General features: G+C 34.4%; 1 protein-coding gene, 1 long non-coding RNA gene and 1 pseudogene across 3 annotated transcripts in view; all 3 read right to left on the bottom strand.

Moving 5' to 3' along the window:
• The window catches only part of LOC143257394 (lysyl oxidase homolog 2-like), a 33,228-nt pseudogene extending 32,415 nt beyond the window's left edge, over positions 1 to 813 (bottom strand). Inside the window, exon 1 of the transcript XR_013031834.1 lies at positions 256 to 813. The product of XR_013031834.1 is annotated as a lysyl oxidase homolog 2-like (transcript). The remainder of the gene's footprint in view (positions 1 to 255) is intronic.
• A 2,465-nt stretch (positions 814 to 3,278) lies between these two features.
• Positions 3,279 to 4,581, bottom strand: LOC143257396 (uncharacterized). The gene is made up of 2 exons (XR_013031835.1): positions 3,566 to 4,581; positions 3,279 to 3,524 (listed from the first exon to the last, which is right to left on the bottom strand). It is a non-coding gene; the product is annotated as an uncharacterized LOC143257396 (long non-coding RNA).
• Positions 4,582 to 8,034: 3,453 nt separating this feature from the next.
• Positions 8,035 to 26,492, bottom strand: part of LOC143257395 (coiled-coil domain-containing protein 149-like) — a 30,400-nt gene continuing 11,942 nt past the window's right edge. The window contains exons 5-12 of the mRNA XM_076515987.1: positions 17,281 to 17,400; positions 16,545 to 16,717; positions 16,186 to 16,258; positions 14,956 to 15,037; positions 13,799 to 13,943; positions 11,545 to 11,627; positions 10,568 to 10,816; positions 8,035 to 8,491 (exon numbers count right to left, since the gene is read on the bottom strand). Of these exons, the coding sequence (XP_076372102.1) occupies positions 8,211 to 8,491; positions 10,568 to 10,816; positions 11,545 to 11,627; positions 13,799 to 13,943; positions 14,956 to 15,037; positions 16,186 to 16,258; positions 16,545 to 16,717; positions 17,281 to 17,400 (1,206 nt within the window). The 3' untranslated portion in view covers positions 8,035 to 8,210. The remainder of the gene's footprint in view (positions 8,492 to 10,567; positions 10,817 to 11,544; positions 11,628 to 13,798; positions 13,944 to 14,955; positions 15,038 to 16,185; positions 16,259 to 16,544; positions 16,718 to 17,280; positions 17,401 to 26,492) is intronic.

The following is a 26,492-nucleotide window of genomic DNA, read 5'->3' on the forward strand; positions in this document are numbered from 1 at the left end:
TTAAAATCTATTTCAAATAATACCAGTCTAATATAGTAAACATGCAGTAGCTAAGCCTATGAAATTTGATGCATAAAATTATGCATCAGAAGTCCCAACATAAACTCAAGTAGGCAAATGAAGCTCGTCGAACCTTCTAAATTAGCCACACTTCCAAAAATTCCAGTTAAGACACATTTTCTTAGACATTTCTAAAATAGAAGATAATAATTTGATGGAAAACATTGATCGTTCGTTGTTATTTAATATACTTACATCGTGAACGGCCGTACAAGGAATCTGTGGTTGGCCTATCAGCTCCTGGGTACCCGAGGAGACGACAGACGATGTCTGCTTCCCTCTTGTCCCATTCGTCGTCACAGATGGATCCCCACTGACCAAAGTGGTAGATTTCTACGTTTCCCTGGCATGCCGTATGTCCCCCCACTAGGCGAATGTCCCCTTCTGTTACAGCACGAACGTTTCGATGAAGTAAGGATCTGCGTAACCTGGTCCAATTTCCGTAACTGGAAGCAGGTGACCGCGGCCAGTTTTTACTGTCTGATACGGACGTCAGGACAGTGAACGCCGTTATAACAAATACTGACCGACTGAGAAAGGTTGTAGTTGTGAATTTTGTCATCGTTGTCTTTCCAATTTATATTTAATAATGACCTTATGAAGTTGCCCGGTAACCCGAGACCGCGTGAGGGTTAGTTGAATACCAGCAGAAGCAAGTATTATATTAAAATATATTTTGGCGGAAAGAAGTGTGAGTTTTTGGTTTAATTCGTCATCGTTTCCTTTAGCTTCGAGATCGTCCGTCAGTTGTACTGGCGTTAAGCCGTACAACGGCAAAGACGAGGGATTTTATTGTGATTTCTCGATGCCACGCCCTCCAGCCATCCCTAGAATTTCCTCCATCCAATGTTTGTCCGCCTGCTCGAAGAAGTTAAATGACGTTTCACTGAAGGACAAATATGGAAATCGATGACTGTGGAACGTGACCAGCATTTTGAGAAACGCTATTTTATAATTCTTCTCAGTTGGCAACAGATCTTTACATTTAGTTATGTAGGTCACATGAGCTTGGAGAATTAGACCAAGGCTCAGTTTCGTAAGTACATTGAATTTCTTCCGTTGACAATATGGATTAAGTTTAGAACAAAGAAACAAATAAAAAAGGGTAAAATTATGTAAAATATCTCTAGTACCTAAAATATGCACGTTAAAACTGTTCACAAATCAGCCTTCGTCTTACGCTGTTGTTTATTAATTTACTGTTCGTAATTAAGCACAAAGCAACACAAAGAGCTATTTGTGCTCTACTTACCACGGGTATCGAAACCCTGTTTCTAGCGGTGTGAGTCCACAGACAAACCGCTGTGCTACTGGAGGTTTATTGTTCAATTTCGAACAAAGTTGGACGAGGACTATCAGAGGAAACATAGCTAACTGTGAGTGATGGACTTGGAGGGAAGGCAGCTAGTGGGATTTGTTTGTCACTCTTTAATGCACGCACAACCCTCAAAGAGCGTAGTGCGAACATTACTTTTTCAGTAACAAGGCATAAATCCCAAAATCATAATCCGGCATGTTAACTATTTAGCCGCATTTTGGGTTTGACCCTCTAGGTCAGGGTTCTTCTTGCAACCTAGGGGTGCGAAGATGATTCCCAAGGGGTGCGAGAATGCCCATGAATAATTAAAGCAAATCTATATTTTTACATAAGAGTATGCTTTATATTTCTCCAGGGGGTGCGAGAAATGATTACTGATTTGAAAGGGGTGCAAACACTGAAAAAGGTTAAGAACCACTGCTCTAGGTAGATACAGCACAGATAGCTCAGTTTGCAGCACTGGCTTAATTAATTAATTAATTAATGTTTTTTTTCTTTCAAACCCATATAAGGTATAGTTAAAACACTTCCTACATTTTTAAAGATACTGAACATATGGGTTTGTAACACCTCAACAATAAACATACAGATACCAACATGGCCGTCAACTTCCATTTCTTGATAATTAAATGCGCCATAAAAACGTTAAATTTGAATATGTACTATTTCATAACAAAATCTATGTAGAGGAGCTTACTCTACCCATACCAACCGTTTTTTACATATATAATTATCTCTACAAGTGGGTTTTTTCGTCATCACGGATTAAAATCTTTACAGTTTTAAATATTAATTATGATAGTTTTATGCCAGTTTAATTTAAGACAAAACCTGTAAAATTACTATTTCATTGAGCGTACAGAATGGTTAGTATGCAGCATTTCATGCAAAAAGTAACTTGAAAAAACACAAAAACAGAACATAAATAAAAATGCTCTTCCAATAAGTATTTATTATAAATCACGTTATATATGGCCATTTAGGCTTAACGCGGCCTCACGAGTTCAAATTCCCTCACCGAATATGTCGCGCTTTCAGCCGTTGGTGCGTTATAATGTGACGCTCAATTTCACATTTCGTTGGCAAAGAGTGGATCAAGAGCTTGCGGAGGGTAGTGCTGACTAGCTGTCTTTCTTTTAGTCAATCAGTTAATAATTAAATACGGTTAGCGTAGATAGACTTGCAGAAATTCGGCAAAATTAATGAACTATTTTAATGGAATGTACTTTCTTAAATACCTGTTAGAATGTTACTGAACAGAAGCATGGATTATTGTTATTAAGACAGACAGACAGACAAGCAAGCAGTTTTAGTTAGAAACCAACTACGTACGTCATGCCCTCAAACTTAACACAGTCTGAATTATAGTGCAAATTTAACTCTGAATGCAGACCGCAGCAAACGGTATTCAGGTTTAAATATTTTTAGGTTTAGAGTTCAGAGTCGAATGCCTACACCTCGAGCTTCAAATGTCGCTTGTGAATATAAAGTCTTAAGTTTGTGTTAAAGATTATGAAATACAATGAAACAACCAATTCTTACATCTTAATAAAGTGATACATATAAACAAAGAAATACACAAAATGCCACAAGAAATATCACAATATTTAATTTTTCCAGAAAGTATAAGAAACTCCATTCTCATTTGAAAGTCCCTTAGACAACATCAATATTATAAAGTATAAGAAACTCCATTCTCATTTGAAAGTCCCTTAGACAACATCAATATTATAAAGTATAAGAAACTCCATTCTCATTTGAAAGTCCCTTAGATAACATCAATATTATAAAGTATAAGAAACTCCATTCTCATTTGAAAGTCCCTTAGACAACATCAATATTATAAATTATAAGAAACTCCATTCTCAATTGAAAGTCCCTTAGACAACATCAATATTATAAAGTATAAGAAACTCCATTCTCATTTGAAAGTCCCTTAGACAACATCAATATTATAAAGTATAAGAAACTCCATTCTCATTTGAAAGTCCCTTAGACAACATCAATATTATAAAGTATAAGAAACTCCATTCTCATTTGAAAGTCCCTTAGACAACATCAATATTATAAAAAACAACAACATTAAACCAATTACATCACAGTTGTAGAATCTAATATCTGACAACACCATAACCACCAAAAATACCTTTATTTAATATCTGACAACACCATAACCACCAAAAATACCTTTATTTAATATCTGACAACACCATAACCACCAAAAATACCTGTATTTAAACAAACAAAATGAAAATGTATATAGTAAAGTTAACAGGCCAGTAAGAACTTTTATTAAAACAAGATAGAAGAAATATTAAATTCATTATAACCATTAATCCATGTATTAAACTTCTTTAATACAAGCATGATTACATATACATCTACAACCAAGACAGTAAGAAGAAATTGAAGTTAGAAAAACAATATTTATTCCAAACACTGAAGAAAGAGTTCTTTAAATTAAAATTATTCAAAACAAAACAAAAATAGCAAACATTTTTTTGAGATTCAATTCAAAGCATGTAAACGACCCTATAAAATTCATCTGGTATAAACAATTAACCTTTCTAAACCATACCCGATAAAGAAACTGTCATTTGCATAATGAAATAAATGTTCTCTAACTGGTTTTCTATTGTGAGGTGAATTTTGTGAAATGGAAGTCTAGCAAAGATTTTCAAACAAACAAGTATACTGCATCCATTTAAATCCAAAACACTTCTAAAAAGTAATATGCAAGTATATCAAATATCCTCTTATGAATTATTTCAAAAAAATTGGTCCTGAAAAATATGTCATGTATTTTCTTATGTGCATAATGTTTTTTGTACACAGGATTTCCATTTTATTGGATTGAAATAAACCAAAAATACATTTAAAAAAAAGGGAAAAACATTAAAAACAAATATTCAAAGGTCCACAATATTAAACAATAATGGTATTTCAACTGATACAAACATTAAAAGGAAATATTCAGAGGTCCACAATATTAAACAATAATGGTATTTCAACTGATACAAACATTAAAAAGAAATATTCAGAGGTCCACAATATTAAACAATAATGGTATTTCAACTGATACAAACATTAAAAACAAATATTCAAAGGCCCACAATATTAAACAATAATGGTATTTCAACTGATACAAACATTAAAAACAAATATTCAGAGGTCCACAATATTAAACAATAATGGTATTTCAACTGATACAAACATTAAAAACAAATATTCAGAGGTCCACAATATTAAACAATAATGGCATTTCAACTGATAGAAACATTAAAAAGAAAAATTCAGAGGTCCACAATATTAAACAATAATGGTATTTCAACTGATAGAAACATTAAAAAGAAATATTCAGAGGTCCACAATATTAAACAATAATGGTATTTCAACTGATAGAAACATTAAAAAGAAATATTCAAAAGAAATATCAACTGATACAAACATTAAAAACAAATATTCAGAGGTCCACAATATTAAACAATAATGGTATTTCAACTGACAGAAACGTTAAAAACAAATATTCAGAGGTCCACAATATTAAACAATAATGGTATTTCAACTCATAGAAACATTAAAGCAAATATTCAGAGGTCAACTTTAAATTACAATATCAGACAAAAACAGTATCTTAACTGACAACATGTCAAACAAACATTCTGAGGTCCACCTTCAGATACAATAACAATATTTTGCTAAGAATATGTTTTCAATAACGAGAAAGATAAAAATTAAATCTCACAGAAATCTTATTTTTATTTGCATTATCACAAAATCAGAGCTTTGCAATGGATAATTACATATAGAATACTTGCCATTATAAGCAACAAGAAAACAAAATTAATACACTAACAACTCAAGACTTTCAAATTAAATCTGTCTGTGACTTTGGTTTTAATTTTACACAAAGCTACACCAGGGTCACTTTGTAAGTTTCATCGCACGCAACAAAGGCTTTAAATAGCAATCGAATGTTACTGAGGAAGTTATGTGGTGGAAACTTAGCAGACCTTTCTAACAACCATTTAATGAGGAAGTTATGTGGTGGAAACTTGGCAGACCTTTCTAAGAACCATTTTCTCTCTGACACAAAAATAACAAAATATCTTCCACCATTCAAACTGAGTGATGACCAAAAACAAAGAATAGATGGGGGTTGTAACCCTAGTATTTGCAGTCCTTCCACTAACAGTTTAACATAAACAGTCCAGACACAGCCTGAGCATATTAACATTCCCAGTAATCTTGTTCAATAATCAGACACACATTCCTTTCCTAAAACACCTTAATCTATTTTACTGGAAAATAAGTAAATTTCAGCTTGTGACGAAACAGTTCCCGGAAGACAAAAATTAAAACAGCTACAAAACAGTTGAACAAATAACATATAAGTATTTATTTCAAGTACCTGAAAATCAACATATTTTTAGATTAATTGGTATGTGTTGGTGAATTACAGTAACATACTTCTTATGGACTAGAGAGCTAGCAACAACTCTTAATGGTAAGCCTAAATCTCTATTAACCAACAAGAATATTGAGATAAGAGAAAATTTTGTTTTGGACATTTCAGATTAAACACAATCCATCTTCAACAATATGATGCAAAAACTATTAATCTGGATGTTTATTTAATCAAGAAAAAAATTGAAGAATATAAGCAAACGAGCCAAATGCCCATAATGTAACGACAAATAACAATTCAATATTTCTTCTCAAAACTATATTGATATATATTGATTATAATCCAGTAACAGTATATATTTGAAGAATGACCATCTTATTTCTAGTATTTCATGAAAATAACATCTTTTATATATATTATCTCAGCATCTTTAAAAATTCCTTGGTTAACATTTTCATTCCTGTATATTTTTACGTTATGTTTGAATGTTCTTTTTGATAAATCTTTATTGACTGAAACATTGGAAGGAAGTGATTCTCAAATACACAGTCCTACTTGATGAAATGTATGACCCTGCAAATTATTAATGGTGATGGTAAAGACAGTATATTTTGTTGCAAAATTTGGGGTGGGGTCTTCTCTTTGGACCATCGTCCTGGTTTTGATCTTGTTAACCTGCTCAGCTGAAGAAGCTTACTTTAACTTGGACATTTTAAAAATTTACATGTGCTATTGTAACTGAGGGTTCCTATTGGACAAAATTTGGAGATGTTGTCTCAATAAGTCTCCTTGACAACTAAATGTAATGGAGAATTTCGGCCATTGACTATGTTTTTTATGCACCTGCAATACCAAGCATGGGAGCAGACACAGTAATAAATATAGAGGGCCTGCCCCCCCTCCAGCAACAAAAGCAAAGTTATGCGTAAATATCCATTTTATGTATTTGTAGACTCGATATGCCCATCTTTGGTTTGCATTCATTAGGTAACCTAATTCCTCTAGCCAAATGCAAACATATGCTGAACAGAGAAGAGGGAAGGCTGGCAAAGCCAATACTCCCTCCAAGACTCCCACCTCATATGTGCTTGCTTGTGGGTCCCCTTTGCACCCTGCTGTTTGGGCCCCTCCACTTTTGATCAACTCTTGATGTGCCACTGACACATACATCTGATTCAATTTTATTACTCATAACTATCTCTAATAACGTACCCTCAAATTTAATTATATGTCCAAAGTAGTACATCATGTGTTTTGTGTGTATATGTATATACACACACATATATATGCAGCTGGAAGAATTTTAAAACAACAAACTTGCTTGTTGCAACAGAAAGCACCCTCACTTCATGCAAATTGGGTGTCAATCTGTACCACAATAGCCAAGATATTAGTGTGACAGATGGGCATCTTTAAACTTCAGAGAGTATATTTTATATAATAATATGATATATAACTAAAAAACATAGCTGAAGAACAAGGACTTAGTAACAGCTGAACAAAAAACACTAAACAATTAAAAGTTACAATAAATAGCACTTGGCAGAGTGAGAAACATCAGATACCTCTAATTGTCAATCAGAAGTATTTTTCTGATTAATAACTTAATTTAACACTGCTTGAACTTAGAAGTGATATCTTGTTGTGCATGGCCATGAATTCTTAGGTCACTCCTCCAAAACCAGATCTCCACTAAGAAATCCATACACATCCATTGTTCATAATCACAAAAGAGAACAGCCACCATATCAATTTGGATAATTCTAAATACAGGAAAATCTGGTAAATAAACCAGTATTTTCCAAGTTTTCATAGGTTGTATGCAGGTACTATTGTGGTAACCATAGAACTACTAACATTGGAATGACTAAATGATATCTTGCTGAGCATAACTGCAAACTCTAAGATGTCTCCACTGTAAAATCTGCTTTTCTCCCACATATTTTCATAAATGAGACCACTAAACACCAAACAACTTTGGATAATTTCAAAATTCATCAAACCTGACAGGGAATTATTAATTAAAGTAACACTGCTAACTGACTTGTATAAGCCTACTTCTAACAGCACAAACATCTATCAACTGAAACTGTTCTAAATGTTGAATTCTCTTTGGTTTTTTGTTCTTCTTGTTAGATTTTTTTCTTCCCTTTTTATAATATATTTTATTCCATTTTCCAGTTTAAATTGTTACATTAAACTTACCTTAATTATTATTACAGAAAATCACTGAAGATGGATTATGCACAATCCAAAACATATGAAACACAATGTTTATTTTCACTATTGTCTCAATATTCTCGTGATGGCAAGTCTTTGAATTTTCCTCAACAGATATTTCAAATTAAACATAGTTTTTTCATCACTGGTTATCAACCACCAAAGCCTAATATGACAACCATAATTTTCTTTACATTTTTCTGATCAACAACTTGGATCACTGGATGGTGATGCTGTTGCAGAGCGATTTTCTAACTCTGCCAGTGCAGCTACTAAAAGTTTCTGTAACTGTGGAGGGAGATCGTCCTTTTCTTCATCTTCACAAGACTCGGACCGTGTTTCACACGTCCTAGGTTTAGTGAGAGGTCCGACAGGCACTTGGCTTTCGCCACACATGTGTACAGGTGTAGAAAGAGGAGTCGTAGGGCATGAGCATCTCTTGCTACTGCATTCACTACTGACACTATTACTTCCAGAGCACTCTTCTACAGTTATATAAAAATAGACCACTAAAACATGTGATAAAAATATCAAGGATTAGTTAAATAAAATCACAATCATAATTGAGAAATCTGACAGTGGTTAAATTTGTATCTCAAGATGACTGCTGTGGGTATTAAAACTTTTATTACAATAAAGTATAGAATGATGTTTTGACCTTCTTAGGTCATCTTCAGGTTATCAAAGAGAGAGCTTGTAACTGGCATAATGGAGTTTAAACAGATAACACAGTACACAAACAGTTGCAAACTCTCTATTTTTGTTAAGATGAAGAAGACCTAAGAAGGTCGAAACGTTGTTCTCTACTTTATTGCAATAAAAGTTTTAATACCCACAGCAGTCATCTTGAGATACATTTTTACTTTAAGTTGGTTTCTCATCATCAGAAAGTAATTATGCTTAAGGTGTTACAGTAATTACAGAATATAACAAACACCTACAGAACAGAGACTATACATTACTTAAAAATATTTAGGACATTAAGAAATTGTAAACATTTTGTATTATTTAGAACAGATGTAAAAACTTCTCACAAATTCAAAGTTAGGACAAAAGATACAATTTTAACATAAAAGCACCAAGAAACCATATACAACATTTAAAGCATCATGATGCAACAAACTACCTAGGCAATCTACAATACTTACACCAGAAAAAAACAGATAGACACTATATCTTAACTGAAGGATTTAAAACAGCCACACACCATATCTTAAGTGAATGATTTACAACAGACAGACACTATATCTTAACTGAAGAATTTAAAACAGAAAGACACCATATACTACCACCACGAATTAAAACAGCTAAACACCATATACTACTACCACAATTTGAAACAGCCAGACACCATATACTACCATCATGATTTAAAACAACTAGAAACCATATACTACTACCACAATTTAAGATAGTTAGCTACCACATACTATCACCATGATTTAAAACAACTAGAAACCATATACTACCACCATGATTTAAAACTGCTAGACACCATATACTACCAGCAGGATTCAAAACAACTAGAAACCATATACTACCACCATGAGTTAAAACTGCTAGACACCATATACTACCAGCAGGATTCAAAACAACTAGAAACCATATACTACCACCATGAGTTAAAACTGCTAGACACCATATACTACCAGCAGGATTCAAAACAACTAGAAACCATATACTACCACCATGAGTTAAAACTGCTAGAAACCATATACTACTATCACGATTTAAAACTAGACACCATATATTACCACCATGAGTTAAAACAGCAAAACACCATATACTAGCAACATGATTTCAAACAACTAGACACCATATACTACCATTATTTAAAACAACCAGACACCATATATCATAAGCATGATTTAAAAAATCTGGCACCCAAAATTATCTTCTTAGCATAATATTAACAACCTCTAATAATGATTTACAATTAAATCATACACAATAAAATAGAAGCCCAGACAGCACATACCATGATATGTCTTTTTTTTAAATTATTCAAATAGTGAAATACATTTCTGGTTAATTAATATGTTATCTTCTCAACAATAAACAAAAACAAAATAATATAGAAAAAACTTAATGTTATTTATTCAACAATAGAAAAAAATAAATACAGAAAAATAATTAATGTTATCTACTCAACAATAGACAAAACCAAAGTAGTACAGAAAAATAATTAGTTATTTACTCAACAACAGAAACGTTAAAGTAACATAAAAAGAGAATTTATGTTATCTACCCAACAACAAACAAAAATTAACATAAAAAGAGAATTTATGTTATCTACCCAACAACAAACAAAAATTAACAAAGAAAGAGAATTTATGTTATCTACCCAACAACAAACAAAAATTAACAAAGAAAGAGAATTTATGTTATCTACCCAACAATAAACAAAAATTAACAAAGAAAGAGAATTTATGTTGTCTACTCAACAATAAACAAAAATTAACAAAGAAAGAGAATTTATGTTGTCTACTCAACAATAAACAAAAATTAACAAAAAAAGAGAATTTATGTTGTATACTCAACAATAAACATTTTTTTCTTACTTGACTGTTCACCTTCTGTGGTTGGGAAAACATCAATATCATGATGGACAGTGTTGTTCTGAACCTCTGAGTTTGAAATTGGAAGATCAGATTCTATTACAGACTCGCAGGACAGTTCAGTATGACGAAAAGATTCTTGTTCCACACAAGTTACCTCTAAACTTTCCTTTCCAATTTTGTCAACAATGCTGCAATCTCCGCCTCCATTGTAAACTCTCATAAACTTTTCTGTTTGCTTCTCTGAATTCACTATAAAAAAATTAATATTTATATGCAAGTATACAGTTTCATGTTTCATTAGTTATAAAACATGACACTAAAGTACATTTGCACCTCCCCCTCTAAAAAGAAAAGAGACATTGCAGGACAGAGGTCAAAGTTATTTCCTATAATTTTCAGTGACTGACTCCTTTCAGGTTATGAAATATTAAGTTAACATTTGTTCACCACTTTCCTACTCTTTATTACATCATCTGTACTTGAGTTTACACATCACATTCGTTCATTATTTTAATACCCTTTATTACCCCATCTATACAACAGTTAAAATTGCTTTTCACTAAAACAGATACTAAAGTTGATATTTACTCAAAACCATTGATCAAATACTACCATTATAGATGGTTTTCTACACCCACTTTGTTTTCCTTCTTTTGTCAGAAAGTATCCATGTTGATATGACAACACTCTTAGATCAGGATTTCTCGACTGACTGGCCACAAAACAATTTGAAGTGGGCCCACAAAAAGACTTAAGATTTAGTTGAAAATATTTGTTGCAAAACAAAACTACAATACAAACTACATAATACTTCACAAAATGCTAACTATAAATATATGTCATAAGTGTGAGCCTTACAATGCAACAGTGGGATGCAGAGAATTTTTGAAGTTTCGGTCAGCCGAGTAACAAAAAGGTTGTGAAACGCTGATTTAGAACATTTATACAGAGGCTACCAAGTCATAAACATACACTACCATTGTCCACATAACTCTGCACAGAATCAGTTCCTACAGCTTGAATTTGTTTTTCTAGTTCTGTTATTCTATTTCCCAGTAACCTAGAGAGAAAGAAAAAATGAGTTACAAAATGTGAGTTTAAGAAGAAAAAAAAAAGAGAGAGAGAGAGAGAGAAAGAGAGAACCTGAGAGGCTTAATTAACAAAAATATGAAACTTCTCTAAAAGAGAAATTAAAATGAAAATTGAAAAAATATATTTCCTTTGCAATTTCTTAAACATTCATTCACAGCCATTATTTCAGAGTATTCAGAACTAATTTTTAATCACATTTATGGCTGTAAAATAAACAAGTAATTCTGTTTAACATAACTAAGTGACACAGGATTAGTAGTTAATCTTTAACCTAAAGGTCTGAAACTCTATGATAAGTTTTTAGTATTCAAATAAGACATGCAGGTATAAAACATGATTATTACGTTTCTTAACCTACAAAGGAGCAGAATGTACTATTAAAGCACATATGCATGCAACACTTTCCAGGGTCTTTAACTGACAGACAAGAGGAAAGGCACCTGATCAATATCTCCCACCACCAACCTTTGGGCTACTCTAATCAAATAGTAGAATTTGACCATCACTCTTATCACACACATGACTTTAAAGTATAGAGCACAATTCTTTTTTTTAAAAGTAACACGATACTGACAAATGGACCTCAGACCCACAGGTTTGTACTCTAGCATCTCAGCCACTCTTGGCCAAACACTGTCAAGACTTAATCTCTTAACACTACTTTAATTAAGTAGTGGTTTAGTTACTATGTTTCTTAACCTACAAACCTGTAACATGACCAAGGAACAGAATGATATCATTTCTAATTAAATAGTGGTTTAGTTACTATGTTTCTTAACCTACAAACCTGTAACATGACCAAGGAGCAGAATGATATCATTTCTAATTAAGTAGTGGTTTAGTTACTATGTTTAACCTATAAACCTGTAGCATGACCAAGGAGCAGAATAATATCATTTCTAATTAAGTAGTGGTTTAGTTACCATGTTTCTTAACCAACAAACCTGTAACATGACCAAGGAGCAGAATAATATCATTTCTAATTAAGTAGTGGTTTAGTTACCATGTTTCTTAACCTACAAACCTGTAACATGACCAAGGAGCAGAATGATATCATTTCTAATTAAATAGTGGTTTAGTTACTATGCTTCTTAACCTACAAACCTATAATATGACCAAGGAGCAGAATGATATCATTTCTAATTAAGTAGTGGTTTAGTTACTATGTTTCTTAACCTACAAACCTGTAACATGACCAAGGAACAGAATAATATCATTTCTAATTAAGCAGTGGTTTAGTTACTATGTTTCTTAACCTACAAACCTGTAACATGACCAAGGAACAGAATAATATCATTTCTAATTAAGCAGTGGTTTAGTTACTATGTTTCTTAACCTACAAACCTATAACATGACCAAGGAGCAGAATGACATCATTTCTAATTAAATAGTGGTTTAGTTACCATGTTTCTTAACCTACAAACCTGTAGCATGACCAAGGAGCAGAATAATATCATTTTTAATTAAGCAGTGGTTTAGGTACTATGTTTCTTAACCTACAAACCTGTAACATGACCAAGGAGCAGAATAATATCATTTCTAATTAAGTAGTGGTTTAGTTACTATGTTTCGTAACCTACAAACCTGTAGCATGACCAAGGAGCAGAATGACATCATTTCTAATTAAGTAGTGGTTTAGTTACTATGTTTCTTAACCTACAAACCTGTAACATGACCAAGGAGCAGAATGACCTCATTTCTAATTAAATAGTGGTTTAGTTACCATGTTTCTTAACCTACAAACCTGTAACATGACCAAGGAGCAGAATAATATCATTTCTAATTAAAAAGTGGTTTAGTTACTATGTTTCTTAACCTACAAACCTGTAGCATGACCAAGGAGCAGAATAATATCATTTCTAATTAAAAAGTGGTTTAGTTACTATGTTTCTTAACCTACAAACCTGTAGCATGACCAAGGAGCAGAATAATATCATTTCTAATTAAGTAGTGGTTTAGTTACTATGTTTTGTAGCCTACAAACCTGTAGCATGACCAAGGAGCAGAATGACATCATTTCTAATTAAGTAGTGGTTTAGTTACCATGTTTCTTAACCTACAAACTTGTAACATGACCAAGGAGTAGAATGATATGATTTGTAATTAACTAAGACAAAAGTTAGTGACTATGTTTCTTACTTGTTAGCTTTCCTCTGGTGAGATAGAGCCAGTGTTTTATCATTAAGAGATTCAAATAACGCCATCACAAGGGTGCGGAGATCAGCAAGAGTTGAGGGGTTGTTAGGCAGATCCAAGAATGGGTTACTTTGCAGAAGTTGTTGTACTACACAATTTGTAAATAGGAAGAAAGTGTAGTTAAATGAATTAAAAGAATTGTCATGCACATATAAAAAGAGATTTATTTTTGTTTTTGGATATGCATGCAACACTTTCCAGGGTCTTTAACTGACAGACAAGAGGAAAGGCACCTGATCAATATCTCCCACCACCAACCTTTGGGCTACTCTAATCAAATAGTGGAATTTGACCATCACTCTTATCACACACTCATGACTTTAAAGTATAGAGCACAATTTTTTTTTAGAAGTAACACGATACTGACAAATGGACCTCAGACCCACAGGTTTGTACTCTAGCATCTCAGCCACTGTTGGCCAAACACCGTCAAGACTTAATCTCTTAAGATGAATTTTAAAACTAAAAATTCAATATGATAATGAAGAGAAGCAGTAAATATTTTTAAAAAAAATGTTTAAGGAACAGAAATACATGCAAGAAGGAATTTATCTCTCACAAATTCACACTGGTTATTTTTCATGAATATGCAATGGGCTTCGTTTATGACTACCATTGTCTGTAGTTAACAGAGAATGGTATCAATGTTTAGAAGGGAATTGTGTAATTCTTTCTGAATCATTAACTAAACTCTATAATATACCTGAATCAGTTCACAAAGAAACAGAAAGTTTCACAAGTTTTAAAGTTATAATTTAATGTTGAGAGCTGACAAAACATTAGAAAACAATAAGCTCCAAATTCTGATAAAAATAACATAAGCTCTGAATGATTTTTTTGCCCATCACAATTTTAGTACTGAGTAAAAGTTCTCTTCAAAGAGAAAAGATAGATCTTAAATATTACTTTTATATATATTATATATGTATTTATATACCTCTGACTTTACAATGGTTAAACTGAGAAGAATGTGAAAAACAAATTTGCAGCTTACACAATATGTTTATAGAAAGTTGAAGGAAAAGAAATTATTAACTCAATGAAGACAATTTCTGTTAGACAATGAATCCATTAAACATAAGGAACAGCTTGATGTTTACCTTGTTTGCTGCTAATTAACACTCCTCCATTCCCATTTCCAAACTTTAAACCAGTACGGGACCTCTTCTTATCCAGGGTATTCTGCAGAAAGTATTAATATGTTCAAGTATGTCAATCCTACAAGTATAAGAACTTGATCATAAATGTGTAAAGATATACAACTACTTGATGGTGTATAGGTAGCTAATGTATTACGATAGTCTTGGTGAAGATACAAAAATACTTAAAGGTGTATAAGTAACTAATGTACTACAACCGCCTTGGTAAAGGTACACAAATATCTGATGGTGCATAAGTAACTAATGTGCTATAATAGTCTTAATAAAGATACACAAATTCTTTATGGTGCATAAATAACTAAAGTACTCCAATAGCCTAGGTAAAGGTACACTAATACTTGTGCATAAGTAACTAATGTACTACAGTATTTTAGTAAAGGTATACAACTACTTGTAGGTACATAAGTAACTAATGTACTACAACATTTTAAAGGCACACAACTACTTGATGGTGTATAGGTAACTAATGTACTATGATAGTCTTGGTGATGATACAAAAATACTGGAGGTGTATAAGTAACTAAAGTACTACAATAGCCCAGGTAAAGGTACACAAATACTTGATGGTGCATAAGTAACAAATGTACAACGACAGTCTTGGTAAAGGTACACAAATACTTAATGATATATAAGTAACTAATGCACTAGAATAGTCTCTTCTATCTAATAGTATATACAGTTTGTCTTTAGTTATTTTCAAAATTGAGTTTCAATAGAAGGTGTTCACATCATATGCTGTGAGGTCATAAAGGGTGGGAACAAAAGGTTGTAGTAACAAAATTATATAAAGAGAAGAGAACAAAACAATCAATACCAAAACTTAAGGTACAAATGTTTAGTAGGAAATGTAAATCTATACTTTGGAATAGGCAGAAAAATTATACAAAAATTAATAAATGGTTTAGAAAAAAAGTAAATTATAAGTATGAACTTTTTCTTGTTGTTTTTGCAAATAAACTAAATAAGTGTTAGAAAACAATAAAATATTAATTTCAAAATATGTGCAAGTAAAACAACTTTTGATACAATTAAAATTATTATTTTGATATCAATTTCTGAATTCAATATTCACGTGTGCACTCAACATTTGAAAGTTTTTTTATATAACTAAAGAGAAGGCAATAAGCCAAATCTTCTGCTAATTCTGATCAGAATGTAACAAGAACTTACTTTATATTTTGAAAGTGAAGACAGTAACATCAGTTTTTCTTCTTGCAGTTGTTTAACCCGCTCTTGCAAGTATCTAAAAGAAATGTTAATCTTCACAATAAACACTCTTACTTTAAACTAACTTCTGACACTTGACTGGTTAAAAAATAGGATTTTTTTTCAGTTTTAAATATGTGTTTTTTGTTGTATTTTCTAAAACGTGCAATGTAATGGCTAAAATATTAAATATGGCAGGATTATTAAACATAGTACATAAGGTAAATAAACACAAGTATCAAAATTTGAAGTTGGCAAAGATTTAATGAGAAACTGTAGACACGGTCAAGGAAATACTTTAGAAATGTTTGATTTGTCCAAACCTGTTTTCCATTAACACAGCATCAATATCAACGATCCGATGCTCTTTGCCATGAATTGCCAAATTCAACTGCTGGTTCAGTCTGTTCACTTTATGGTAATATGCATCTCTAACGGTAACAAGTTCTTCCTTTTCATCTAAAACGGCCTGTAAATCTCGTTGTAGCTGCGAACACTGCAGAGGAAAACAGATGTACTGTTATACTGATGGTAAGAAAAATGGCACACACAAAAACAAAATTTATTCCATTCACTTTAACCAATAAATTAGAAAGTGTGAAGAAAATTAGAACCATATGGAAAGACTTATATTTGTCTTTACTTGCTAAACACAAATAAAATCATCATAAATATTCTAATTTTTAAAAATGTCTTCTTTTCATTTTGAACTGGAAACAAAATGAAAGAGAAACATATTATCTAATGAGCTTGTTACCTTAATAACCAGTGAGAATGGAACTAAAAATATTACATATGTAAATAAAATAGTAGGCAGGGTCAGGATAAAGTAGGAACTGCATCTATTGTAAAAAGAAAAAACTTAATGAAAAAGCTTTAGTAAAGACGACCAAAGTGTCACTGATTTCAAATTTTTCTATTGGTGACAGAACTTCTGAAGAAAAATTACTTTTTTTGCAAAATAATAAATTTCATCAGGAATAACAAATGGTTTAATTGTAATACACTACTTGGTAGGTGTGAAGTATTTAGTTCAAAACATGAAGTACTGAAACTTACTTTATGTTGTAGGTCTTCCATTTGCTTAACTAAATCTTCCTTTTCTACAGGAGAAAATTGATGTTCAAAACTTTCATCTAAACTATTAGACCGCTGGCGAGCAAGCTGGTGACGTAACAGCTACAAAGCACAACACAGATATCAACACCAAACTTGAAACATTTATTCATAAGTTAAAGAAGCAAATTTAACACACTAACAGATTCATTTATAGTCATTCATACTTTAGAGGAATTCAAAATTAGGAAGTATGACAAAAATATCTCAAGCATGATAAAAATGAATAAAATATGTTAATTTAAAGATATGATAATGAAGATTACTAACTGACAGTTTAAATTATAGATTTACATATTAAAGACAGAAATAAAATTTGATGAAATCATTCAGAAATATGGTCTGGTTTCAATAAAATGCTAAGTATACTGCATAACCTCTGTGACCTACCATCTAGACATAAATCACAAGAACAGAAAACAATGAAAATAAAATACAACAAAGTTTTATAATAAATATTAAAAAAGACAGTAATGCCACAAAATATATCTTTCATTACAGATGTTTTGGAATTATTTCAAATTCTATCCTCAGGGTTAAAACCTCTAAAATGATAGTTCACAATATTCTAACTGAAAAATATCAGCTATTGTTTTTAATATTTGTAACTTCTTTTTAACACCTAATAAATCAACTTTCTTTTTCACTTTGATATATAATTATTCTCGTTCTTAAAAAGATTTTCTAAAACACATTTCCAGTTGACTTTCACACGTTTGATATGGTGTTTGAATGCAATATCATTTTGAGATTTGTTGGTTGGTTTGGCGTTTCATGGTGCAAACCAACTAGGCTATCTGCACCAGACATCTGGTAAAAAGTTAAAGTAAAATATTTAAAATTCATAAAGAGGAATCAAGATAAAACAAAACAAAGTTTAATTGTTGAATTAAAAACTTAAATAACATTAAATCAAATTTTTATGTCTAGTTTACAGCAGTAAGTGAAAAACTACAGTAATTCAAGTTGTAAAGGACTTGCTGTGACATAATTTTAATTATCATAACTTGCCAAGAAAAATAACAAGTAAATTCAAACATCAGCATTAGTCACCTGAAGTTGGCCTTTCTAGTCCTGCTTTCCAGTTATTTGATGCTATGGCCATTTTCAGAAAGTAAAGTAATAAAAGTTTTAAAAAACTTATAGCAAAATTGTAATTATAGCTCACCAGGATGACTAATGGGTAATTCACACAGCAGCATTAGTCACTTGTAGCTGGCCTTTCCAGTCCTGGTTTCAAGTTATTTGACATTACAACCATACTCTAATTTCAAATCAAACGAAATGTACTTTGGTTCTTTAAAGGGAATCACATTTAAAATGGTCTAATGTATAAATTAAAAAACGTAAATAACATTAAAAAGATAAATGGCCTTTAAAAAACTAAAAACATTTCCAAGGTGGATAGTGTCCCCATCATCCAAAAACACTGTATAATGTTACAGATAAACCTTGAGAATAGAACATGTTTAAAATGATGCCATCCTTGAGAATCATAACGATGGAAAGACAGTAAAATGTGACTTACTGTGACCTGAGTGTATCCCAGACAACACACTGGTGCATCAGTCCCAGATAAGAGAAAATGATGAGTTAAAAAACTGTGACCAATGCACAGTCTAGTTAGAACAACTTCCTCTTTCCAATCTTTATGGAAGCAAGACGGCCAAAGTCCAATAGAGAGTTTTATTTGAAAAAGTTTGTTTTCACGTTGCTCACTCCAAGTCAACTGACAACTGGAACAGTCACAGCAGTGATAGTGCCAGAGCAGATAGATTTAGCTGCAGTGTCGGCAAGCTCGTTCCTGCAAATATCAATGTGGCCTGGTATCCAGAAAAACTGGATAAAGTAGATGTTAGAGAGAAATGAGCCAGTCAGTTTTAAATATCGGCAAGAACAGGGTGTGAACTAACATGAAGTGATTCCAGGGCCATTAGAGATCTAAGTAAGTCTGTATAAATAGTGCAATTTGAGTACTGCTTAGCTTCTATGTGATCCAGGGCAAGAGAAATGGTGTACAATTCAGCAGTGAACACAGAAGCTGTAGAGGGGATTCTGCAAGCAACAACCAAACCACAACAAACCATGGCAGAGCCCACACAATCACCTGATTTCGAACCATCTGTAAAAATAGGAGTGGAAGGATGGTTCAAAAGATGTTCAGTAAATAAAATATGGTACTTCCTATTGGGAGTATCTGCTTTTCTCAGATGACATAAAGAAAGGTCACATTTGGGGACTGTAAGAAGCCATGGCAGGATGGGCTGACCAGTGGATACAGCAATGTTACCTAAGTACAGACTCAATTCTTCCAACTGCGTCTGGATACGAAGGCCAAAAGGAGCGATGGCAGATCATCTGTTTTGAAAAGTATAGTTTACTGAGGAAGGAAAACACAACCACAGGTGAGATGCTTTGGTAAGAAACAAAGTTTCAAAGCATATAGTGAAGACAGATGCAAATGGCAGAGGTGCAAAGAAGGTTCATGAGACTCTGTGTATAAGCTCTGAACTGGGGAAGTGCAGAAAACCCTGGTGCAGAGCCAAAGTCCTTGATCATGAATGGGGCCCAGCATCCTTAAAGCTGAGGTCCTAACAAAGCCATAGACCAGTGATCCATAGTCGAGTTTTGATTGAATAAGAGCACAATATATCTTTAGCATAGAACAGTGGTTCTTAACCTGGGGGTCGTTTGAAGTTTCTCTGGGGGTCACGGAAGGTTTGGGAATTATTGGGGAAATCACAGAGCAGTTTATAGTTTTTGTGGCAAGTGCCTGTAACTGCCCACCAATGAGATACACGCTAAAGTGCAGCAGTTGAACTGCGTCAAGATGCTTGTTGCACAACCACCTGTCTAATTTTGAGTAAAAATTTTCATATATTACAATGTTTTGAATTGCCTAAATTTTTTTAACTATATGATATTAATACATCAAACTTAAAATTTAGACATCAAAGTTTCCATCGTATTGAGTATATTTTCTCATTATATATATGTATATATATATAATATCAACCCTCACACTGAGTGAATAAGTAGATTTTGTATGATGTTCAGTAATTCCATGGATTTTGCATTTGTTTAGCACTTGTAGCATTTCTCAAGGTCATGTTTTGTAACATTTTCAATAAATTAGGATCTTCATATTGTTTTGTTTTATTCTACCTTTACGCAAAGTTCACCATTACAAAAATTATTATAGGGGTCATGGTAATACCCTGGAGAGTCTCAGGGGGTAAGACGATACAAAAGGTTAAGAACCACTGGCATAGAACATCGATCCACTCCCCAAATGGTGGAAGAGAGAACATGGAGGATGTTCAGTGCTCTTGTACATTTGACCTGTAGCTGTTTGATGTGTAGTATAAAGGTCAGCTTAGGGTCAAAGATAAGCTTGGTTGGTTGGTTGGTTGGTTGATTTAGTGTTTTATGGCACAAAGCAGCTAGGCAATCTGCACCAAACATCTGGTAAAAAGGTAAAAATAAAATAAATGTAGTAAAATTCATAAAAGGAAATGAAGGAAAAACAAAACAGCATTGAAAAACAGAAGAAGTATAAAACCAATGTTGACATCTAGTCTACAATGTTAAGAGAGAAACCACAGTAAGAAATTGTAAAAGACTTTCTATTGCATAATGGTAATGATCATAACTTGCCAGGAATACTAACAGATAAACACAAAAACCACCATCAGTCCTGGTTCCAGGTTATGTGTCATTATGGCCATTTTCAAAAAGTAAAGTAATAAAAGTTTTAAAAGACATGCAGCAAAATTGTAATAATAACTCACCAGGAAGACTAAAGGGTAGTTCAAATGGATAGTTCAAACAGCAGAGTTAGTCACCTGAAATTGGTCTTTCCAGTCCTGGTGTCGAGTTATTTAATGTTACAGCCATTTTCCAATTTCAAATCGAACTAGAGAGATTGTTATTCTTAAAAGGAAACCATATTAAAAAAGGTTTAATGTATAAATTTAAAACACATAAATGACATTAAAAAGATTAATGGCCATTAACAAATTAAAAACTTTATCAAGGTGGACAGTGTCATCATCACCAATAACACTGTCCAATGTTACAGACAAACCTTGGGACCAAACAGTGTTAAAATGGTGCCAACTTGGAGAGTCAAAACGATGGCAAGAAAGTAAAATGTGGCTTATAGTGATCTGAGTGTTACGCAGACTACACACTGGTGCATCAGTTTCAGATAAAAGAAAACAATGAGTTAAAAAACTGTGACCAATGTGTAGTCTAGTTAGAACAACTTCCTCTTTTCAATTCTTACAGAACCAAGACAGCCAAAGTCCAATATAGGGTTTTATTTGGAAAAGCTTGTTTTCGCATTGCTCACTCCAAGTCGACTCCCAGCTGGCGTGAAGCCAAGCCTTTAATACAGAACCATAGCCCATGTATGGAATAGCCACAGCAGTGATAGTGCCAGAGCAGATAGATTTAGCTGCCGTGTCTGCAAGCTCGTTCCCACAAATACCAACATGGCCTGGTATCCAGAAAAACTGGATAGAAGTAGATGTTAATGAGAAATGGGCCAGTCAGTTTTGAATATCAGTAAAACATGGTGTCAACCAACATGAAGCAATTCCAGGGCCAGTAGAGAACTAAGCGAGTCAGTATAAATAGTGCAGTTGGAGTACTGCTTAGCTTCAATATGATCCAGGGCAAGAGAAATGGTGTACAGTTCAGCAGTGAACACAGAAGCTGTAGAGGGGATTCTGCGCGCAACCACCGAACCACAACAAACCATGGCAGAACCGCAGAGTCACCTGATTTCAAACCATCCATATAAATTGGAATGGAAAGACTGTTCAAAAGATGTTCAGTAAATAAAAGATGGTACTTCCTATTGAGAGTATCTGCTTTTCTCAGATGACATAAAGAAAGGTCACATTTGGGGACTGTAATAAGCCATGGTGGAATGGGCTGACCAATGGATAGTGCAATGTTATCCAAGGACAGACCCAATTCATTCAGTTGCACCAAAAGGAGCAATGGCAGATCGTCTGTTCTAAAAAAGTATGGCCCACCAAGTAAGAAAAACACAACCCCAGGTGGGACGCTTTGGTAGGAAACGAAGTTTCAAAGAATATAGTAAAGACAGTTGCAAAAGCAAAGGTGCAAAAAAGGTTCATGAGATTCTACATATAAGCTCTGAACTGGGGAGGTGCAGAAAGCCCCAGTGCAGAGTCGAAGTCCTTGATGATGAATGGGGTCCAGCATCTTTAAGGCCAAGGATCTGCCAGAGCCATAGACCAGTGATCCATAGTCGAGTTTTGATCGAATAAGAGCATGATATATAGAACATCGATTCACTCCCCAACTGGTGGTAGAGAGGACACAAAGGATGTTCAGTGCTCTTGTGTATTTGATCCATAGCTGCTTAATGTGTGGTATAAAAGTCAGCTTACAGTCAAAGATAAGCCCCAAGAACTTGGTCTCAAGGACCACAGGCAGCAAAACTGCATTGATACAGAAAGTTCAGGATCAGGGTGAATACCCCGCTGTTGGCAAAAATGCATGCAAACAGTTTTAGAGAGAGAGAAATTAAAGCCGTTTGCTGTGGTCCACTTCAGTACTCAATCAAGGGCAGTTTGTAGTTGCCACTCAATATATCTCATGTTCAGCGACTGACACGAGATGTGAAAGTTGTCGACATAGAGCCTGTTTGCAACAGTAAGAGAGAGTTGTTTAGTGATGGCATTAATCTTTATACTGAAAAGTGTGACACTCAAAACACAGCCCTGATGTACTCCAAGTTCCTGTAGAAAAGTACAGGAAAGTATCTAACCAACATGAACTTGGAATTTCCTGTCCATAAAAAATTTTTTAATAAAAATGGGTAAATGGCCACGTAACTCATATATATGGAGGTCTAGCAAAATGCCATACTTCCATCTTGTGTCATAAGCCTTCTCAATGTTATTGAGAATATTGATACAAGATGTTGTTGTTTGAGAAAGGCTTCTCTGATTGATGTTTCAAGTCAAATCAGGTGGTCCATGGTGGAGTGCTGTTGTTGGAACCCACACTGAGTGGGTGAGAGGAGGTTGTTTGATTCGAGGAACCGAATAAGACGAGCATTAATCATCCTCTCTAAGGTCTTACAGAGACAACTCGTCAAAGCAACTGGAAAGTAGTTTGAAGGAATCTTGTGATTTTTCCCAGGCTTAGAAAAAAGTAGGATAACAGCCTGGCACCAGGCATTAGGAAAAACATTCTTCTGCCAGATTCAGTTAAAAGCAATTAGAAGAATATCAAGAGAAGCAGAAGAGAGATGGTGCAGCATGTCATAGTGTACATCATCTGGTCCAACAGATGCACTGTCAGACCGATGAAGAGCCAGTTTCAGTTCCACCAGTGTAAAGGGATGATTATAGTCATAGAGACAGTCAGTTCAAAAGGAAAGAGGTGAATGCTCTGTCCAAGTCTTAATGGCCAAGAAGGTGGAGGAACAAGCAGAAGTGCTAGACACCCGGCAAAAGCTTTCACCTAGAGTATTGGTGATGCTCTGGATATCAGCTACTTCTTGGCCATCAGAGAGTAAGATTGAGAAGAGGACAGAATTTTAGTGCCCATTGACCTTTCAAACCCTGTCCCATATGACTCTGAAACTGGTGATAGAAGATATGCCAGTTGTGAACTTTATCCAAGATTTCTTCTGGCTTTGACGTCTTACCCACCTAGTATGCGCAGTGGGCCCGCTAGAAAGTGAAGCGGTTTGAAAGTATGGGATATCTAAGAAAAGTATCCCAGGCCAGTTTTTGAGCCTTCTATGCCATGTGGCAGGAAGGATTCCACCACAGACAAGGATATAGTGGAAAAGATGTTGAGGTTTTAGGAATACATTGAGCAGCAGCTTGTATAATACAGTCAGTTACTGCTGTTACACAGTCATCTACTGATGACTGACAGAAGATGGCAGGATCAAGTTCTGCAAGAGCAGTGAAAGTGGACCAGTCTGCCTAATCCAGCTTCCACAGGGGCACACATGTAGGGTGGCATCAACCATGGCCAGCCTCTCTCAAAAGAATAGGAAAATGATCACTGCCTCATGGATTATTGTCAACCCTCCATGAAAAACAGGAGAATAATGAAGGTGAGCAAACTGAGAGATCAATAGCAGTAAAGGACTGACTAGGTGCATGAAAATAAGTAGAAGAACCAGTACTGAAAAGAGAAAGGTTGTGATCAGAGAGCATATGCTCTACAGAGCAGCCCCTCCTATCAATAATAGCACATCCCCAGAGGGAATGATGTTCATTAAAGTCCCCCAGGATTAGAAAGGGAGAAGGCAACTGTTCAACAAAAGCATCAAGGTCTGATTGATCATATGTCTTTCCAGGTGACATGTAGAGAGAACAAACAGTGATGATACAACCCAACAGGGTGAGCACATGCTGATCAACCAATAGTGCCACTCCTCCATATACTCATCCATCATACAGCCTGTCATTTCTGTACAGAGAAAACTGCCAAAAGGTGACTGTATTTGCAGGTTTCAGAAATCTTTCCTGTAAGGAAAGACGTACAGGATGGTAGGAAGCAATCAGTGTTTTAATGTCATCCAGATTAGAACTTAAACATTGGCAGTTCCATTGTATCATGGTGGCCATTATTAATGACGTGTAGGCGAATTGGGCAGAGAACCCTTCTGTTTATGACCACATCTTTTTTCCTTACTTTCCTTATTCAGGGGAGGTCTATCGACCTCCATGGATCCTTCACATGGGTCGATTGGGCAGGTCTTTGTTGTTGGAAGGAGATTCCAGTGACTGAGGACGTGAACAAATGATTGTTTTACATCTTGGGGTGGAAGAAGAAGATGTACCCAGAACCAAAGGAAGTGGATCTTTGGATTTGCTGGAATGTATGTTAGGGACAAAGATGGGTGTTGAAGTTGATTCATCAACTTTTTTAACCATGGAGGTCAAAAGACTTTTCATTTGGTTTGAGAATGATTCATTTGGAGGCACTGAGAGATCTGTCTGCTCTTCCACTGTAGTAGTGGAAGTAAGTGCAGCAGCATATATCCAAGATGAAGTAGTGGACAGCAACTTTCAAGCCTTAGGGTAAGTAATGTTTTGAATCCTTTTCAAATGCTGCACCTCTTTTTCTTCCAACCATTTAGGGCAAGAATGAAAGTAGAATGGGTGAGAGCCATTGCAATTGATGCAATGATGGTCCATTTCACTCTCATAAACATTGTGGTCCTTGCCACCACAACGAGCACACGTCAAGGAACCACGGCATGACGTCTTTGAGTGATCGAATCGCTGACACTGGAAACATCTGAGAGGAATTGGAATGTATGGCCACACTCTGCAATTACGATAACCTGCCTTGATGATGGCAGTTGGATGTGGTGATGTAAATGTCAGAATGAGGACATTGGTTGGCATCATAATCCCATCTTTGCGAGTGGAGATATGTCTCACTGCAGAAACTCCTTGAGTGGAGAAACCAGCAAGAATCTCTGACTCGGAGATGTCTTTTTATACCTGTCAACAATAACTCCTCATGATGAATTCAAAGTAGCATGAGATGTAACCTCAATAGGTATTTCCCCAATCACCTTCGAATGTAAGAGGAGTTCAATGTGTTGAAATATGAATGATTCCACCAAGATGTGACCAGAGCGAAGCTTCTTTACTGCCTTTGGAGGGCCAGCAAGGCCCTCTAGTCCCTTCTGAATAAAAAAGGGAGACATTTGTCCTAAAGGTTTGTCTGAAAGAAAATGATGTACAACAGGTGTTACAGATGTTGAAGATTGCTGCTCAGAATCTTCAAGACATGGTTGTTTATTTATGGACTGTGTTTTCACTATTTTAATTTAAGTTTTTATTTGAAGGATCCATTATTAAAAAAAAGAAATATTTTGGTGCCCACTGACCCCACTCACCATGGAGCCTTACGAGGGGATGCACTACAATGCCAAACAAGGACACTGCAGCAACACCATGGTTTCATGAGCACTATACCCAGCAAGAACCAGCATCAGATATAATGTCCACAACACCTGTTGAGAACATCCAACACTGATACTTGGTTGACCCTAGCCCAAGTGAACCAGCCATTTGACCCAAGAGGGCCACCCCAAGGCTGCCTGTCTACAGGAATTCAAGGCCAAAGTGATGTGT

Source organism: Tachypleus tridentatus, chromosome 7 (genome assembly GCF_004210375.1).
Source record: "Tachypleus tridentatus isolate NWPU-2018 chromosome 7, ASM421037v1, whole genome shotgun sequence".
Classification (NCBI taxonomy): domain Eukaryota; kingdom Metazoa; phylum Arthropoda; class Merostomata; order Xiphosura; family Limulidae; genus Tachypleus; species Tachypleus tridentatus.